Consider the following 19,414-nt stretch of genomic DNA (forward strand, 5'->3'; position numbering starts at 1 on the left):
CTTGGGCCCTAATGATAATAATAAAATAGACTGTTCTCACTGGTGCAATACCAGTATTTCTCCCCAGGGGTCCCCCTCCACCATGAAAAATAAGCACACATCACAGTTGGATCCAAACCAGTGCATGTTACCTGTTGATAAATGTACTCATTCTCTCTCTTCCCCTGGAGCAGCATAGTTATGTCTTGTACATAACGCATAAAGCCTGAAAGCACAAATTCCATCTAATTTTACACTCTTGAATGTAAAGGAGACCCAGGGGTGGACCCAAACCGCAACACGAGAAACGCAAATGAGCCAAGTAATCTGGCCTTAGGTGCCTCTGTCTTCCATCCTCAGCTCCTCCTCTTCGGTGTTGCTGTGGGATGAAAGGCAGCTGCGTAGGCACGCCGGTGCTTAGCTGTCTTGTGTGGATTGTTCTTTTGTTACCGTTCCCCTCTAGAATTTGCATTGAGTTTATTTATTAATTTCTTTTCTCTCTTTCTGTTGCATTCCTTCAATTCCCACTTCTACCTATTTTTATTGTGAGTAGATCAAATAAATGCTTCTGGAGCTTTTGTTTTGTTTTAGCTTAACTGTAATCATTCATACATGGTGTATTGTAGTATTGCTGGAGAATGTTGGGGAAGAACTGGATCCCATACTTGAGCCCCTGCTGCTGAAACAGACTTTTAAACAGGGTGGCAGTGTCTGCATCAGGCTGGGCGACTCCACTATTGAATATGCTCCAGATTTCCGGTTTTACATAACAACAAAGCTACGAAACCCACATTATCTACCTGAGATCTCAGTCAAGGTGAGTCTTCTTTACATGTAAAGTTAAAATGAATGCGCACAGGCATACACACAAGCATCTATTTGATCAAAAATACTGTTACAACAGGAAAATTGTGAATTATTATTATTATTATTATTATTATTATTTCAAATTAATATAACTTTTATTTTAATATATTTTATTCCTGTCATGGCAAAGCTGAATTTTAGCAGCCATTACTCCAGGCTTTAGTGTCACATGATACTTCAGAAATCATTTTAATACACTCACCTAAAGGATTATCAGGAATACCTGTTCAATTTCCCATTAATGCAATTATCTAATCAATCAATCACATGGCAGTTGCTTCAATGCATTTAGGGGTGTGGTCCTGGTCAAGGCAATCTGCTGAACTCCAAACTGAATGTCAGAATGGGAAAGAAAGGTGATTTAAGCAATTCTGAGCGTGGCATGGTTGTTGGTGCCAGACGAGCTGGTCTGAGTATTTCACAATCTGCTCAGTTACTTGGATTTTCACGCACAACCATTTCTAGGGTTTACAAAGAAATGTGTGAAAAGGAAAAAACATCCAGTATGTGGCAGTCCTGTGGGCGAAAATGCCTTGTTGATGCTAGAGGTCAGAGGAGAATGGGCCGACTGATTCAAGCTGATAGAAGAGAAACTTTGACTGAAATAACCACTCGTTACATGGGCTACAACAGCAGAAGACTCCACCGGGTACCACTCATCTCCACTACAAATAGGAAAAAGAGGCTACAATTTGCAAGAGCTCACCAAAATGGGAGAGTTGAAGACTGGAAAAATGTTACCTGGTCTGATGAGTCTGGATTTCTATTGAGACAGTCAGCATTTGGTGTAAACAGAATGAGAACATGGATCCATCATGCCTTGTTACCACTGTGCAGGCTGCTGGTGGTGGTGTAATGGTGTGGGGGATGTTTTCTTGGCACACTTTAGGCCCCTTAGTGCCAATTGGGCATTGTTTAAATGCCAAGGCCTTCCTGAGCATTGTATCTGACCATGTCCATCCCTTTATGGTCACCATGTACACATCCACTGATGGCTACTTCCATCAGGATAATGCACCATGTCACAAAGCTCGAATCATTTCAAATTGTTTTCTTGAACATGACATTGAGTTCATTGTACTAAAATGGCCCCCACAGTCACCAGATCTCAACCCAATAGAGCATCTTTGGGATGTGGTGGAATGAGAGCTTCGTGCCCTGGATGTGCATCCCACAAATCTCTATCAACTGCAAGATGCTATTCTATCAATAGAGCGCCAAAGTTATCACGTCACTTTGTTGGTTAAAACGCGGAAGTTCAAGTCTCTTGTTCTAAGTCTATGGGATTTTTGAATGGGTTTTTGCTAAATCACCTGAAATAAGGTCTGTGGTGAACAAAGCCTCTAAACATTTTCACGTTTTGATCTATGACATAAAACACACCAGTTATAACCTGCTTGTGTGTTTTTTTTTTTTTACTTTATTGTGTCTGCTTGTTTTTTTTTTTTTTACTTTATATAGGCTTCAAAATGTATACATGTAAAGATTAGCTTGATAGACAAAACGTGTAAAGGTCACCACTCTTCGTTGAACATGAATCTTATTTTTTGCGATTTTCCAAAAGTCTTTGGGGAAAATGCATAGATTTTCGATCGAGGGAACCCATGCGCCGCTAACTTCTGAGTTCACTCTCGGCACTCTATATGGGCCAACGTTTCTAAAGAATGCTTTCAGCACCTTGTTGAATCAATGCCACGTAAAATTAAGGCAGTTCTGAAGGCAAAAGGGGGTCAAAAACAGTATTAGTTTGGTATTCCTAATAATCCTTTAGGTGTGTGTAGAGTGAAGTCTAATTCACCACTTCACATGTTCCCTCAAGATGTTCCTATGGGTTTTTATAATAGGGTTTTTATATTTATGAGTAAAACAATGACTGTGGTAAACATTACTTGACGATACATGAACGTTTTGCTCTAACATAACATAAATTACCACACACCCATATCAAATTTTATTTTAATAAACATATGTTTGAAATAACTAGATAAGAACATTTGGGCAGGGAAAGTGTACGCAGTTCATAATGTAGTGCAAAGTATCAAGTTATGTTTACCCCAGACCTACAGTATTTCACTCATAAATTAAAAACAACAACAACAACAACAACATTATAAAACCCCATAGGAAAATCTCAAGGGAACCAGTGGAGAATTAGTCTTCCAGGTTTTGATGTCATCCATGCACCACTCTGCTGCTTTGGTGCTCAAAACATGTCCTATTATTATTATTGTGGAAATATTTCCACAAAAGCTGGACATTTATTTGAAATGGGAATCTTTTGACATTAAAGATGCCATTTATAAATGTCATAATACTTTTATTCAGAAATAATGAATGAATTTATACTGTAAATTGCTTTCAAAAATGAACCTTCCTGACCCCAAACTTTTAAAGTGTAGTATACACTGATTTTTAATACACATTAAATTAAATTAAATTAAATTCTCTTGTCCTTGAATGAATCTTTTGTTTCACTATGGTTTTGAAACACTGATGTTTTGGTCTGCGATGGGGACTGAGTCTGTGTCATTAAATGTGCAGTCTTTGAAAGCATCAAAGTTAAAAATGAAGATCTTTTAAAATTGTATTTAGTGAATTTTTCTCCCCTGAGAAGTGTTTTAATAACATGGTTATTAGTCTTATTCAAAGGAGCTATGAGCCTTGCCATCTTCTGCATAAAATCTTCTTGGTTTAAATTTGGTTTAATTATGCAGTTAAACTGCAACTGGATACTTATAAATAATTAAACCATTAGCCAGTTTTTAGAGTTTTTTCATGACACTTAAAACAAACATCTAGTTATGTTTTTGGAACAAAACTTATTCTACCTTTTCTGCCATAAAATCATGTACATCTTTTAAGGTTTACTGTTAAGTGTTCATGACCATTTTTTAAAAATTAAATTAAAAGGGCAGGTGTGTCATTTCTGTGCCACCAGGGCCTGAAGGATTTGCAAACAATAATCCGAACAATCATAAAACCCATTGTTTGAGTCAGTTTTGCTGTGTCGGGCTGGTCTGCATACTTGAACAAAATTTTTAACATTTAAAAAATACCCGCTTGAAATACTTGTACTCTGGACTTGATTTTGTAACAACCACCTACAGTATACTCCTTATGAGTATGAGATATTATTTCAATTCAGGATGATGTAGAGCATGTGGTGTTCACAACAGGATACAACAAATGATATTGTTGAGGAACATCAGGATTACAATTCTTCATTACAAAATGTGTTCCACCAAAGACTCACATGTATCACAGCAGGTAATTAAAGAAATATTAGGTCTAATAACAGCAAGCAAGCAGTCACAAAACCGTGGAGTATATACATTTCTAGAAAAGTTAGTTTTGTGATCGGTCACCATAAACCGAATCTGTGGCCATCTGAGGCTCTTGTAAAAAATAAAATCCTATTTTTAATGAGACCAGATCCGTGTGTTTAAGAACAGCTGCCCCCAGCACTGTTAGTGTTTTCTCCTTTTCTGTTCAGGTGACCCTGCTGAACTTCATGATCACCCCAGAGGGGATGCAAGACCAGCTGCTGGGCATTGTGGTTGCCAGAGAGAGACCTGACCTTGAGGAGGAGAAACAAGCCCTCATCGTACAAGGGGCTGAGAACAAGAGGTATCACCCAGAAACACAATTAACCTGACAGTTTAGTCCTACGTGTTCCTTACTTCAATTATTGTGTCTAAAAGCAAGACAAGTTGAATCCTTGGGTAAATAATGATCTCCTTATGAAGTGAGGGCAAAGAGCAACATGCTCTCTCAGTTCATTCATGTCAAAAACAAACCAAACGGGTATTGTACATTTGTGTGTTTATCCATGTACTTTCTCTCTCTCTTTTCTTTGTAGACAGCTGAAAGAAATTGAGGATAAAATCCTAGAAGTCCTCTCTGCCTCCGAGGGGAACATTTTGGAAGATGAGTCTGCTGTTCAGATCCTCTCGTCCTCTAAGGTTCTGGCCAATGAGATCTCTGAGAAACAGGCTATTGCTGAGGTTACTGAGCAGAAGATTGATCAGACACGCTTGGGCTACACCGCCATCGCCATCCACTCTGCAATTTTGTTTTTCTCCATCGCTGACCTGGCTAACATCGAGCCCATGTATCAGTACTCTCTGACCTGGTTCATCAACCTCTTCATCATGTCCATTGATAATTCTACAAAAAGTGACCTTCTTGAACAAAGGTGCTATGTCCCTTCGGATTTTATTTTTTAAAGCATGTCTATTACAGTAATTTAATTACTTGAATATCTAATTTAACACTTTGAATATCTAGCACGTATAGATACTTAATAGGATAGTTCAAGTTATATAATTATTTACTTACCCTCATGTATTTCCAGACCTCTGTCATTTTGAAAAATATATATATTTTTGTTTGCTTTGTTTTTTTTTTGTCCATTCAGTGAAAGCATGTTCCACAGAAGAAAGAAAGTCATACAGGTTTTGGAATGACAAAAATGATGACTAAATCATTTTTTATTGAAAACTCCTTTTAAAGGCACCACAGTTTCCTGAGAGAGTATCTCTGACATGGATTCTGTTGTAATATGGACATGTAGCTTGGGGAAGTTTTTTTAAACTAAAGAATATGAAGACATTGTTTCCCTGTATGACTATTTAGCATCAGCACTGTCTTACTCGGCCAGTATGGCGTTGATGTGAGTTTGATATCTGAGAGCTGTGGGAATATAATGACACTTCAGCCCAGGGCAGAAATAATCCTCTGGGTAAAAGAACACATTGCCAATTCTCTATAGGACAGAGACATGAAAACCAGATCTCTAAAAATTATGAGAGTGCTCTTAAAGCTCTTCTACAGTAGCAGGTGTTTATTTCATATTCAGTTTGTTTCTAAAGTGACATTTAAAAAGAACCTGAAAAAAAGACTTTTTCAGGTTAATTTATTTAATATTTATTTTATTTATTATAACTTTGCATAACCAGAAAAATATATATTAATTACAAAAATGACCATTACAAGTCTTTCTTACTTTAGGTGACTTTTTCAGGTCTAGATATCACACTTTTTTAAACGAGGCTTTCTCAAATATAAATTCTGGTTCTTCAAAGAAAAAAATACAGTTGAGGGTTGAATTTAAATATCTTATTAAAATATAAATGAGAAATATTCTTATCTTATTATTATTGTTGTTATTATTATTACCAAAGATGCATGTCAGCTCAGATTAGAGGGTAATGATTTGGACAAAGTCCAAAAAAAGGTTGAGAACCACTGGTCTAGTCATTTGAACCCAAACAGGATATTGAAAAATTCCAATGATGATGAAAACGAGAAGAAAACTTTTACAGCAAACTTACAAATATAACTAAATGTAGTCCTAAAAACAAGTGTGGTCTAGTAACATTTCAGAGGTTTGTGTATTATGTTTAATGTACATCACATCACTCGTACACTTTTTTTTCCTCTAACCCGCTTTCAAAATGCTTATTGTTGAACTGATTTCTGCCACAATGCTTTCTCTGTGTATTTAGACTCCAAATTCTGAAGGACCATTTTACGTACTCGCTTTACATCAACGTATGCCGCTCTCTGTTTGAGAAGGACAAACTACTCTTCTCCTTCTGCCTCAATGTCAATCTGCTCAAACACAACAAGCTTGTGAGTAACTGCCTCCAATTGCACATTGCTGTGATTTATTGAATCAATAAACTTGCAAAAGACAGTGCTTCATCTGATAAATAATGGTAATAATGAAGAGGTTACCTCACACAAGTCATCTTTAGGTTAATGACTTGCATGCATCAGTCTGACGAGGTTTATATCATGACTGTTTAGTTGGCCCTGCAACATTCGTACACATAAACACTCGTTTTACAGATTTAATCAAATTTTAAGTGATTTGTGATCCATGTTTGTCACACTGGCTCTCCATGCCTGAGCTGTTACTAAAGTTGCAACTGTCTATCCTCCATTTATTGCATTGTCAGTAGTTTTGTCAGCTCCTGAATAATGTGGTGTGGGGGTGACGCAGCAGTACATTTATTTTCACAGACTGCCGCTTTTCTGTCGGTGACTTTAAGACTCATTCGCTGCAGTTCTGTTCTTTTCGATGTTTAATCAAGCACAGCTACTGAAAAACAATTCGTGTCTAAACTCAGTGGAAGAGAATTTTCATTCTAGATATAACTGAATGAAGTAATGCATGGACAACTTTCCCTACCACCTTCTGTTTCCTTCTTTTTCAGGTGGATGACAATGAATGGCGTTTTCTCCTGACAGGTGGTGTGGGTCTGGATAACCCTCATTCGAACCCCTGCACCTGGTTGCCTAAAACATCCTGGGATGAGATCTGTCGATTGGATGAGATGGAGCGCTTTAAAGGCTTGCGGAAAGACATGGCTCGACTCCGGGACGGCTGGAAAGAGGTTTACGATAGCAAGGTGCCATTGAGATTAAGCACACACCATTTCTTTCCTGCTCAGTGGTATGAAATGGACAGGGGAAGTATGAAAGGAACACCAGATTTTTCATTTTATGGTCTGTGTGTGTGTGTGTTCTGAAGGACCCCCATCTCGCTGCATTCCCTTCGGAGTGGCAGGAGAAACTAGGACATTTCCAAAGGATGTTGGTCATAAGATGCTTACGGCCAGACAAGGTAAGGCTTTTTTTCTATAGGCGTTTATTAATATACCTCAGGTTGGATTGTGAAAAAGTGAAAGTAGAGACAATTTCAATGTTACAAAAGATTTATTTTTCAAATAAATGTTGCTCTTTTGAACTTCCTATTCATTAAAGAAGATTAAACCTGTATCAGCACCACAAATGTTTTCAACAAGATAATATTAACAAATGTTTTGAGCACCAAATCAGCATATTAGAATGATTTATGCAGGATCATGTGACACTGAAATACTGAAGTAATGGCTGCTGAATATAACAGTCATTTAAAATGTTTGTATTATTTCACAATAGTTTACTGTATTTTTTCATCAAATAAATGCAGTCTTGGTGAGCATGAGAGGCTTTAAAAACACTTAAAAATGTTATGTATGTTATAATGTGGAGTATCAGTACAAACCTCACATTTGGATTTCTTTTCTTGTCTACCCATCTCAGATTGTTCCCATGGTTCAAGAGTTTGTGTCAGAAAACTTGGGGCAGCAGTTTATTGAGGTCCCACCCTTTAATTTAGCCACAGCTTTTGCGGACAGTCACTGCTGTGCTCCGCTCATCTTTATCCTGTCCCCAGGATCAGACCCCATGGCAGCACTGCTCAAGTTTGGCGAAGAGCAGGTACAAACAATTATTGGCTTTTAATTGCCATCATTTTCAGATTTAATTAGAAAGATGACATTTTTAACATGCTGTTTTGGTTTGTGATGGGTGATGCTCTTCTATTATTAATACCATGTTTGGCTTGTTGTTCAGGGTTTCACAGGTAACAGACTGACCTCCTTGTCTCTGGGACAGGGTCAGGGCCCCATCGCCATGAGCATGATTGAGACTGGTGTGAAGGAGGGAACCTGGGTGGTTTTACAGAACTGCCACCTGGCCACCTCTTGGATGTCCACCCTTGAGCGTGTTTGTGAGGTAGTAGGGCATACATATTTTATTATCCAAACATGGTGGAAAAGTAGCTTTTAATAGTATTATTTTCACACCCACATTTGCTACTTTACATATTTTCAATGTAAATTACTTTTTATAATTTAAATGCATTCATTGCACGTCCAATGTATATGCGTCTGTACAACATAAAACGATGTGCAGTGGAAATTCTCTGAAGCAGCACTTTGAATTTCTGACAGGAGCTGAATCCAGATACCGTTCACCCAGACTTCCGCTTGTGGCTGACCAGCTACCCCTCTCCCAACTTTCCTGTGGCTGTACTGCAAAACGGAGTCAAAATGACCAATGAGGCTCCCAAGGGTCTGCGTTCCAACATCATCCGTTCTTTCTACATGGACCCTATATCTGACCCTGAGTTCTTTGACAGCAGCTCAAAGCCGGTAGGTCACAAGCAATTCAAGGTTTTTGAAGCTCTCTCAACATGATGCATATCTTTTGATGGTTGTAATGTTTATTTTTGGAGTCCTTCATGATCAAACTACCTATTAATTAATTAATTAATTGGTTCAAATAAATGTAAAAAGAGGCTTCTGTGTGTGTGTGTTTTAGGCTGTCTTTAAGAAGCTGCTGTTTAGCTTGTGCTTCTTCCATGCCCTGGCCCAAGAGAGGAGGAAATTTGGTCCTCTTGGCTGGAACATCCCCTATGAGTTTAACGAGACAGATCTGCGGATCTCTGTCCAGCAGTTACACATGTTCTTGGACCAGTATGAGGTGAGATCACACGTGTCTTTTCTTTATATTCACATACAAACAAATTTTTTTTTCACTGTTCTTACAACACACCACACAGACTCTCCTCATCACCCTCTTCCTTTTCATGCTTTCCAGCATTCCCCCTTAAACCGCCCCTAAAAAAAGAACGTTCTTGACATTTTCCCAACTTCAGAGAAGCACTCCCCATACCTCCCTTCCTCCTTTCAAAACAACCATACTGCACCAACTGATCAAGAGCTTCCCTCAATGCTCTGACATTTCTCCAGTGCTACTGAGTGCCACCCACTGCATTAGCAAGGGAAATTTCAACAGGAAATGTCACAATCCTGCCACTCCTCTGTCCATCTTTTCATATCCCCCCAGAAGATTATTATATCGAACCCACCAACCTGACATGCATCTCCAATTAAAAAAAAAAAAAGTCTTTGTTGAGCGGCCCTGCTTTTAAAACAGATGAGGAGATTGCTGTCTGTTTTTTTCTGTCTGTCATTTTCTGTCTGTTTTTCTGTCTTTTTTTAAGCAATATGAACAATAGGGTGAAAAATTGGGACACAGACCTCACCTTAAACATGTTTGTTTCAATCATAGTCAAAGTAGCATTCACACACACTATTCAAAATGAAAATAAATAGCTCATATGACAAAAAAGGTAAGTCATAATCATGAGAAATCATAATATATATATAGCTTCACCTTTATTGAGAGTTTATGGTAACTGAGCTGCAAAAACGATTCATCATGGAAATGGATTTGTCATCTGCTCCCTTAAAATTCTTCAGATAATTAAACATATTAATTAAAGTCATCATTCTCATCTAATTACCATCCCCAGACAATTTTCATCCACCATGTTATGTATAGGTCATCTTATACGGTGATTTCTCTCTGTGTCCTTACTAGGAGATCCCCTTTGATGCTCTTTGCTACATGACAGGAGAGTGTAACTATGGAGGTCGGGTCACAGACGACTGGGATCGCAGGACCCTGCGCACAATAGTTTCCATATTCTACACCCCCAATATCATTGACGATGTCGATTACAAGTTTGACCCCAGTGGCCTGTATTTCTCACCACCTGAAGGAGATGTAAGATTTGAGATGCCAAAATGCCAAAAAGTTCGACTGAATATGTTGTTCATCTGTTTGTTTTTTTTTCATTTATAATGTATACCACCATTCTAAAGTATGTTGGTTGGTAAGATTTAAAGTCTCTTATGCTCATCAAAAGCTGCATTTATTTGATCACTAAAAATGGTAATTAGAGCTGTGGAATATATTATTGGTCTCATATTATTGGTCTCCAGTATAATTGGACTCAAATTGCAATTGTCCAACTGCTGGAAATTGTAAATAATTGATATCAAGTAAATTATTCATTATAAAATATTTATTTTATTTTAAGTGTAGTACTTAAAGATAAAATACAGAGAATATAATAAATATCGTTCAGTCAGGACCACTTTCCAAGTATATACATTTATTTGCAATTATACACTTAAGATATAACACTTACGCCTGTCCATTCAGCTATGCCTGGACAGAGTGGAGTGAGCAGCAAGTCAAACTCCCCGGTACCCCAGGGACAGAACCAGTAAATGCATGCATATTGAAATACTCAGTTACATGAGTTGTAAAAATACAAATACATGATTAAGCTTGTCCAGTTAAAGAGGTGTTATATCAGACAGAATTTCTGCAGCTGACATTAAAGTTAGTTCAAAGTTAGTTCATTTCTGTCATAAAATATTCAAAGAGATTCTCTACACAGATCTCGCTGGAAATCAAATGGCATCCTTTTCCTTCCTTGATCATGTTTCTTTCGAAGGAAGACCATATGCACCTCTGCAGGCCGAGGTTTCTCATTCAACACAAAGCCTAAGAAAAAGCAATTATAAGATAAATCAACAATTCTTTTCTTTGTACAAGCTCAGTCAAAGTGTTAGTGAGCTCAGAGGGTCAGAATCCCTCCTCCTATTATACAACTGTTTAAAATGAATACAGATATAATTGACTAAGTAAACAAAAAAAACAAAAAACTAAAAAAAACATGAGTCTTTTGGAGATGCATCATTCTGGCTCTTTATGAAATTTCTGAAAAAGGAATTATGAGTTATAAGTTCAATAACTAAACACACCGGGTTGCTGCCAGTGGTGATGTTTGATTTATTTTTGAGCACATGTATAATCTATGCCCAATTTTATTTGGCATTTTCTCTTGAAATCTTTTATTCATGAATGTCATTTGCATAGCCATTATAATAAATGTCAGCAATCTCAAGGGTAGCCTGTTTTAAGTGCATGCCATTATTTAGCGTCACCATCCTGGATTTAGTGTTGCATTTAAAAAATCCGATTGTTTCCTTTTCAGTATAACAGCTATATTGAGTACACCAAGACACTTCCTCTAAATCCCTCACCTGAAATCTTTGGCATGAATGCCAATGCTGATATTACTAAGGACCAAGTGGAAACGCAGCTGCTGTTTGATAGCATTCTTCTCACTCAGGTGCGTAAACACATTTTGATTACTGCTGCAAACTAGCTAGTTAAAAGTAGCTCTTAGTAGTAGGGATGCACCGAAATGAAAATTCTTGGCCGAAACCGAAAACCGAAAAAGAGGAAACCAAGGCCGAAAACCGAAAACCGAAACACCGAAAGAATTATTAGTATCATTGCATTTATGGCTATGACTGTGTACAAACTTTACTAAAATCAAGGCATTGCAATTGCATAAATTAATATCACATTTTCAAAGAATAAATCAATTACAAATTATGCAAATATTTATTTAGCACAATGCACAGTATAAAATAAAATTCAAACTAAAATGTTTAACTTGACCCCACTCATGTGTACACTAAATAATAATCTACTGGCCTGCAGAAAGGTTTTAAAATGAAACGTTCTCTCAAAAACAAAGCCGAGCGCAAACTTCTCATCAAACCAGCACCCAGTTTGCACGTCTAAATTAGTTTCATTTTAAAAATTTGGCATACAATAGCATAAAAAGCCTTTTTAAATGAACAATGGTCCATGTTTAATACAAATGTACATGAAACTTAATGAAACATGTTTAGTGAATGTATTTAAATATTTAAGAGAGCATTAATTTAGTTCTATACATACATATACATAGTTCCCAATCCCATATACATATTTATTGTAATGTCACAAGTAATAATCTCAGGGTTTACTGGGTTTTACATGATTATTTTTGTATTGGTGGTGGAATACCCTACTAAAAAATAAGCATTACCATGCGTTTATCTTTCTTCTTCTCACCGATTCCTGATGGTTAGAGGACAGTTACTTGAGTTGTCCCCTGTCGTTTCAAGGAATAGTAAAACGGAGAGCGCGTCAAGTATAAACGCCTCGACCGTTTGGAGCGGTGCGCACGCTGTCTGTGGAGACTCGACTCCACAGACAGCGCGCGCACCGCTCTTGACCCGCTCGCAACCGGAATCATCGTCATGGGGGCGCGCGTTGTTTAGAGCAGATATAGGTGGATAAACAAGGCTTCCGTCTCCTCGCGGGTTCAGATACACTGAAATACGTCCGCACCGCAGAAATGTTGCTTCAGACAAGCACGTGCAGGTCGCGGTTTCTGTTTGCGTCATCACAACATTTCGGCCGTATTGTTTCGGTGATAAAAGTCTTTCGGCCGAAAACCGAAAATGCACTTTTGGGCCATTTTCGGCCGAAAATTTTCGGCGGCCGAATATTCGGTGCATCCCTACTTAGTAGTACTATCAATAACTTGTAATCATTTTTGTAACGGTTATTTTTGCTTGATTTTGCCCTCACAGTCTCGTTCTTCGGGTGGCAGCGCTACATCTACTGATGACATGGTGTACGATGTGGCTGCAGACATTCTTAATAAACTTCCTCAGGATTTCAATATAGATGCCGCCATGCGCAAGTACCCCACAAGCTACAATCAAAGCATGAACACAGTGCTGGTGCAGGAGATGGGACGATTCAATAAACTCCTCAATACCATCCGGGATTCATGTGTCAACATCCAGAAGGCCATCAAGGTCAGAACATTAGCAAAACCTCTGTGAAGGTTCAGCACTTCAATCGATCATGTTTTAAGGTTCTCATTTTTTTCTGGTCTGAGCACTAATTGAGCTCCAGTGGGAATTTGCAGTCTAATGGAAGCATTGTTGTCAACTATAGACTACTCCCATGTGAGGCTTCTGACAAGCTCAGCTGTTTAGTTTGAGGATGTTTTCTCTTCATTTGCTCATAGCATGGTCCAGTTAGCAACATTAATTTAGCTTTCAGGAGTATATGATGGCATTTCATAGACAATACACAAAGTATCCATTATTGTCTACATACATTTATTCACAATGTAAATGATTAAAAAAAAAGCTTCTTGAAGGATGATAGACATTATATAGGATTAATAATATCTATATATATATTTATTTTTATAATATATATATATATATTTTCCATGCTAGGCTGCATGGATGGGCAGGGAATTCGCCCAGAACAGAACCAACATAAATGTATTGCAGATATCTTGCTAATAATTGAATGTGACAACATAAATTAAAGGGGTGATGAATTGACAAATCAAATTTTCCTTGAGCTTTTGACATCTAAGAGGTCATCATATTATAAGAATATCCTGTTTCAGAACTGAAAACGTCCTTGTTAGTCCAAAAAAACCTTTTATTGACACCAGGCTCAGCAAACGACTCGTTTTTCAAAGTGGGGAACTATGACGTCAAAGAGGATCAAACACCACCCCCGCAGAAGAAGATCAATGCCTACTTCAACACGGCCGGTTTAACCCCACCCACTGATTCGCGCATTACACCCATAGATAAATAACATAGGCCTGCCTACCTCGTGATGACAAACCGGGTCGAGAGTGAATCTCATTATAATATGCAAAACTGTTAGCACTCACAGCAGTGGGTGTTGACTTCCAAGTCTTCAATGCAAGACGCCCATAAAAACCGAGCGTTTTTGAGCTGGGCTCGAAACTAGGGTACAAAATAGCCTATTACTTATTCATTTTGATGTTTTTAATGTAAAAACCAAGCGAATGACATAAGTTGACCTCAGACAACAATATAAACAAATTTAAAAAGCCAGTTCATGACCCCTTTAAGAATCGTCTGCAAGAACTAATGCTATGTTTGAGATTAATATAAAAAAATCTCAATCTCAAATCTCAATCTCAAATTAATATTAATTTATAAAATGTATATATATATTTGATTGATAAATTCGTTTTTTTATTTAGAAAGTTCCATTTAAAATTCTTTTCTAATGAGTATAATGCTTCTGTTTTCATTGTTCCTGCTAGTTTTTCTGCAAAACCTTGCAATGCAAACTAAAAAAATAGTTTTTGAACATTCACTCCCTGCTGAAAGATACAAGGAAAATTCATCATACCCCAGGGCATGTCCTAATACTGTTCACTCCAGCTGAGCCTCCTTGTCCTTTAGTTTGACTGACAGCTCTGATCCCAGTTAGCATTACCACCCCGCAGGGTGAGAGGGATTCATATGCTGAGATCTGATCACAACCCTGACTTTCATTTACACATTGTGAACCCTTATCCTATAATCTAACCCTAAAATAATCCCTTTATCTCTTCTGACTACAGCTTGATTTCTGCTCTGAGGAATCTCTCCTTTATCCTTTCATTATCATTCATGATCATTTATCTCTATACAACATCAAATAGAAAAAAGTTTGAAACCAGCCCAAAGAAAACGACAACATAGTTTTTGATCCCTTAGAATAGAAAATGGCAATATACTATAAATATAACTCCTATGAGGAATTTACACAGGTGACATGTGATGGCAATTTTAACAATTATAAATAAAACAATCAAGATGGTAAGACAAAGCAATGATTGAATGCATGTGTGCATCTTGACATAGGGACTGGTGGTTATGTCTGCTGAACTGGAGGAAGTAGTGAGCAGCATTCTGAAGGGCCGCATCCCTGCCATGTGGATGAAGAAGTCGTATCCCAGCCTCAAACCACTGGGAAGCTACATCAGCGACTTTCTTGAAAGACTCATGTTTTTACAGGTAAACTCTTCAGTCATAAAGCATATACAGCACTTTTAATTCCACCTCAGCGCGAAGTATTTGCTTAGTCAAACTAAGTATCAAAGACAATACAATCACACTGCTGTGCAGGGGCAGTAAGAATCTTTTTTAAAGAAACTTAAAGATACTTTTTATTGCATATAAGGATGCATTAAATTGATAAAACGTTGAAGGCATTTATAATTTTACAAAAAAATCAAATAAACTTTCTATTCATCAAAGAATCCTAAAAATCATTTCCACAAAAATATTAAGCAACACAACTGTTTTCAATGTTGATAGTAATAAGAAATGTTTCTTGAGCCCCAAATCAGCATATTTGAATGCTTTCCTCAAACTTTTGAATGGGAGTGTATGAGAGAAAAAAAACTTTCCTTTTATTACTTTCAGAAATACTGTGGACATATTTGGATTCGATAACCACAGTTTTGTTCCTAATAACAATTTCTAGTGATCAATTCAAGTCTTTACTTACCTTGGGATACTCAAGTGCACATTCATACAGCAGATGGAGCAGAAAGGTTTCTAGTGTGCATTGTGAGCCACGGGAAAATCACATGAAATGCAACTGACTCGTTGTCTCATTCAGTGTGCTCAGATTACAAAATTGCTTCTGCAAAACACTATAAATACATTATACAAGTGCCCTTCCATTCAATAAAAGGAAAAAAAAAGAAAAAAAAAAGACTTCGAGTCTGTTAGATTCCAAAGACTCTTTTTAGCCTTCAAGTTATGCCTTTAGAATCAGTTGATTTTGTTTCTAATTTATTGATTTTGGTGTTTAATAATAGTATAATCTGTATCATCCACACAGTGCTGGTACATGGACGGCACACCTGCAGTGTTCTGGATGTCCGGCTTCTTTTTCACTCAGGCCTTCCTCACTGGGAGCCAGCAGAATTACGCCCGAAAATACACCACTCCCATTGACCTGCTCAGCTTCGACTTTGAAGTCATGGAGGACATGGAATATAAAAAACCCCCAGAGGATGGTGAGAAAGATAAAGAGAGAGAAGGAAAAGAAAAAGAGTATTGACAAGCATGAAATGTAAAATATATGAAAGGGAAATGGGTTACAAGTGACAAAAGGAACGAGAGACGCAGTTTCATTAACCCCTCACTGCGGCTGAGTGCCATCAATCAGAGTCAACATTACAGTGCTCTGACATCAGACCCCCGCTGCTCTTTCATCAGTACATGATGAGCATCTCTCCAGAGGAAACCCATCTCTCTGAGGCCATCACACACTGCATGAGGCTGGTTATGTGTGCGATTGACTTCAACAGATACTTTGTTGTGTCTACTTAATTTGTTGTTCAATCAGTGTATAAAATAGGGAAAGAGTTTTTAGTTAGCGTGCATGTGTGCAGAGGTGTAAAGTACTTAATTATTTCAAGGAATTTTAACTGAATACTCTTACATTTCAATGCAAAAAAATATACTTAAAGTGTATTTCTGCGCGTCTGCATGTTTTAATTCTTTATGAGCTCAGGGCTTGTTTTTCGCCCCGGGATTGTACGTATTGTGCATCATTTTATGCAAATTCCCGCAAATTTTGTGCTCACACCCAAAGTGCACGTACATAAAGCTGCCTCTCAGAACTAAATTGAGTTCTTTTTCGCTGCTTATTGCATTTAAACAGTCAATTACACATAAAATAATGTAAAAATGCCAGTCTTGGTGAATATTTACATATACACAGTCGGTTATGTTTTAAGTGAACGTGAACAGTTGAGAAAGAAAACACCTGTGTAACAGTATACTGGATCCATGCGTATAGGGTCTTAAAATGACAGCAGCCTGATATGCCTGTTGAAAAAATGTTTACTTTGTACTTTTAAATGTGGATCTCATGATATATTTTTGGCTAGATACTGTGACTTCTCATGCAATATCCATGTTTTTTTTTCTAATAATTAATCTTCTGTACTTTTTGTATTTGTGCTTCTGTCAGGTGTTTACATCCGTGGCCTTTTCTTAGATGGTGCCCGCTGGGATCGGAGAACAAAACGCTTGGCAGAGTCTTTCCCCAAAATACTGCATGACGCCATGCCTGTGGTGAGAGACTGTAAAATGTCTAATCTCATTCAAATAAGGCTGATGATATCATGCATATCCTCTGATGGGTAGATATTTCAAACAGAGATCACAAGAAGTCACAAGAAAGTTATTCCACTGTAATGATAGAAAATGTATTAGACTTGCAAAAACTTGTTTCAGTGCAATTCAAAAGTTTCAATGCAATTCAAAAACTGTTTGCTTGCAGGCAAACTATAACAGTAACTATGGAAACAAGAAGCAATCACGAGAGAAAAATAGCTCTTTTTTTCACCAAAAATGTGAATCAAGGGACATAATGCTAAAAAATAATTTCCTGCACAGAGCAGCTAAATCATTTGCACAGACTTTCAGGTTCTTCAGTCTTCAGATTAATGCAGTTATGAAAGCATGAAATGGTAGGTTGTTATTAGGTTCCATGTTTGAAAAAGTTCATCCACAAATAAAATGCCTTTTTTTCCCTGTTGAATCCACTGGAAGCATTTAAAGTCTACATGAAACAGCATTCCCAAATTGACCATAATGTTTAATCAACAAGGAAATGTTTTTTTGTATTTATTTTTTATTATTATTGATAATGTACTAAGAAAGTAAATATGGTTGACTTCAATCTCAGCACAGCCTAATAAATCTTAGCCTTATATTCATCTGTACAGACACCCCATTTTTCCGATTTCCTTGAAGATGGTTTTTTTCATCACCATTTCATTTTCTCTTGAAAAAAGTTTAAGAAAATCTCAACATTAAAAATGTTATTTTTATATTTAAATACTGTACGATACAGGAATTCTAACCGTCTATATACGACAGGTGATATATTCAAATAGTTTGTTAAATCTAACAGAATGGGAAGAGTCCTTTTTATTCTGCACAATGGATGTTGCCACAATAAATAATGCATTCACTGCCTGTTTAATATTCAGACATTTCAGGAAAACTCATTACCAAAATAATTTTTTGACAAGAGCTCAACTTAATTAAACACGCATTTGCTTCTTACAGTAAAACTTTGAAATGCAAATTTCCTTTAAAGGCCATTATTAATTTCAGCTGGAAATATTTCATTGAAACACTGAGCTTAAATATACCCACAAGTTGTATGTATATATATAACCACCAACTTTTAATGTACCCCTTTGTTCCTGAGGTTTATTAAGAGCTTCTGATAAAAGGATTTGAATTAGTTTTTAGTGACTGCTTTCTTTGTTTTACAGTTAAGCCTATAGGAAAATGGGTTAGATTATCAAGTTTTTAGTGATTTTTTTTTCTTTTTTACAGAGTTGAACAAAAACCCCACTCCTTTCATTCTGTTCGAAATGATGAAATAACTAACCACATCCCCCTGAAATTTCATTTTTTCATAGTAATCAAAGCAGATTGTTGGGAGCGAGGAAGAGCAATGATGACACTGTTTCTCAACTACACATTATCCACTCTGTCTGCAGATCTGGCTGAAGCCCATGAAGAAGCAGGATGTTCCAGAGCGCCTGTGCTACATTTCTCCTGTCTACAAGACCAGCGAGAGACGCGGAACCCTTTCCACAACTGGACACTCCACCAACTATGTCATTGCAATGAGCCTGAATTCAGACATGCCTCCAGAGCACTGGATCCGACGTGGAGTGGCCTTACTGTGTCAGCTTAACTCATAGATATTCTGCTCTGCTTCTAGTATCCTTCGCTTGAATCTTTAGAGAACTATCCGTGGCTGTTTATTTAGATACACCATTAAATATAAGTTCAGTAAAAAAAAAAAACAACAACAAAAAAATTATAAAATTATACCATTTAACAAACACCTAAATAAATCTCTAGGTTCAACATTTAAAAGATGATCAATAGCAATAAAAATAGATTTTTAGATTTTTTGTAGATAAATTACAGCTTTTAAAAATATATTTTCATAGAATGGAGCATTTTAATATGAATTTTTTAATCAGCTTAAACTCAAATTAGGCTTGGCAAACTTTATTTTCCACTTCTAACAAAGAAATGCACAGACAATCAGCAAGAATGGCAAATGTAACATTTGTGTTAACATCCAAGCTGTGTAATCAACTAATAAAAAAAAAAAAAATGTTCTGCCAAAACTGACAAACTAAAAT

General features: G+C 37.1%; 1 protein-coding gene across 1 annotated transcript in view; it reads left to right on the top strand.

The window, feature by feature from the left end:
• dnah7 (dynein, axonemal, heavy chain 7) overlaps positions 1-19,113 on the top strand; it is a 73,145-nt gene extending 54,032 nt beyond the window's left edge. The window contains exons 49-65 of the mRNA XM_039655468.2: positions 606-796; positions 4,340-4,473; positions 4,706-5,041; positions 6,354-6,480; positions 7,068-7,262; positions 7,385-7,477; positions 7,939-8,115; positions 8,251-8,412; positions 8,631-8,831; positions 9,001-9,162; positions 10,066-10,251; positions 11,534-11,671; positions 12,972-13,202; positions 15,078-15,230; positions 16,066-16,243; positions 17,206-17,309; positions 18,755-19,113. Coding sequence (XP_039511402.2) covers positions 606-796; positions 4,340-4,473; positions 4,706-5,041; positions 6,354-6,480; positions 7,068-7,262; positions 7,385-7,477; positions 7,939-8,115; positions 8,251-8,412; positions 8,631-8,831; positions 9,001-9,162; positions 10,066-10,251; positions 11,534-11,671; positions 12,972-13,202; positions 15,078-15,230; positions 16,066-16,243; positions 17,206-17,309; positions 18,755-18,961 — 2,975 coding nt within the window. The 3' untranslated portion in view covers positions 18,962-19,113. The remainder of the gene's footprint in view (positions 1-605; positions 797-4,339; positions 4,474-4,705; positions 5,042-6,353; positions 6,481-7,067; positions 7,263-7,384; positions 7,478-7,938; positions 8,116-8,250; positions 8,413-8,630; positions 8,832-9,000; positions 9,163-10,065; positions 10,252-11,533; positions 11,672-12,971; positions 13,203-15,077; positions 15,231-16,065; positions 16,244-17,205; positions 17,310-18,754) is intronic.
• The last annotated feature ends 301 nt before the right edge of the window (positions 19,114-19,414 follow it).

This window comes from Pimephales promelas, chromosome 7 (assembly GCF_988280905.1).
Source record: "Pimephales promelas chromosome 7, fPimPro1.hap1.1, whole genome shotgun sequence".
Classification (NCBI taxonomy): Eukaryota; Metazoa; Chordata; class Actinopteri; order Cypriniformes; family Leuciscidae; genus Pimephales; species Pimephales promelas.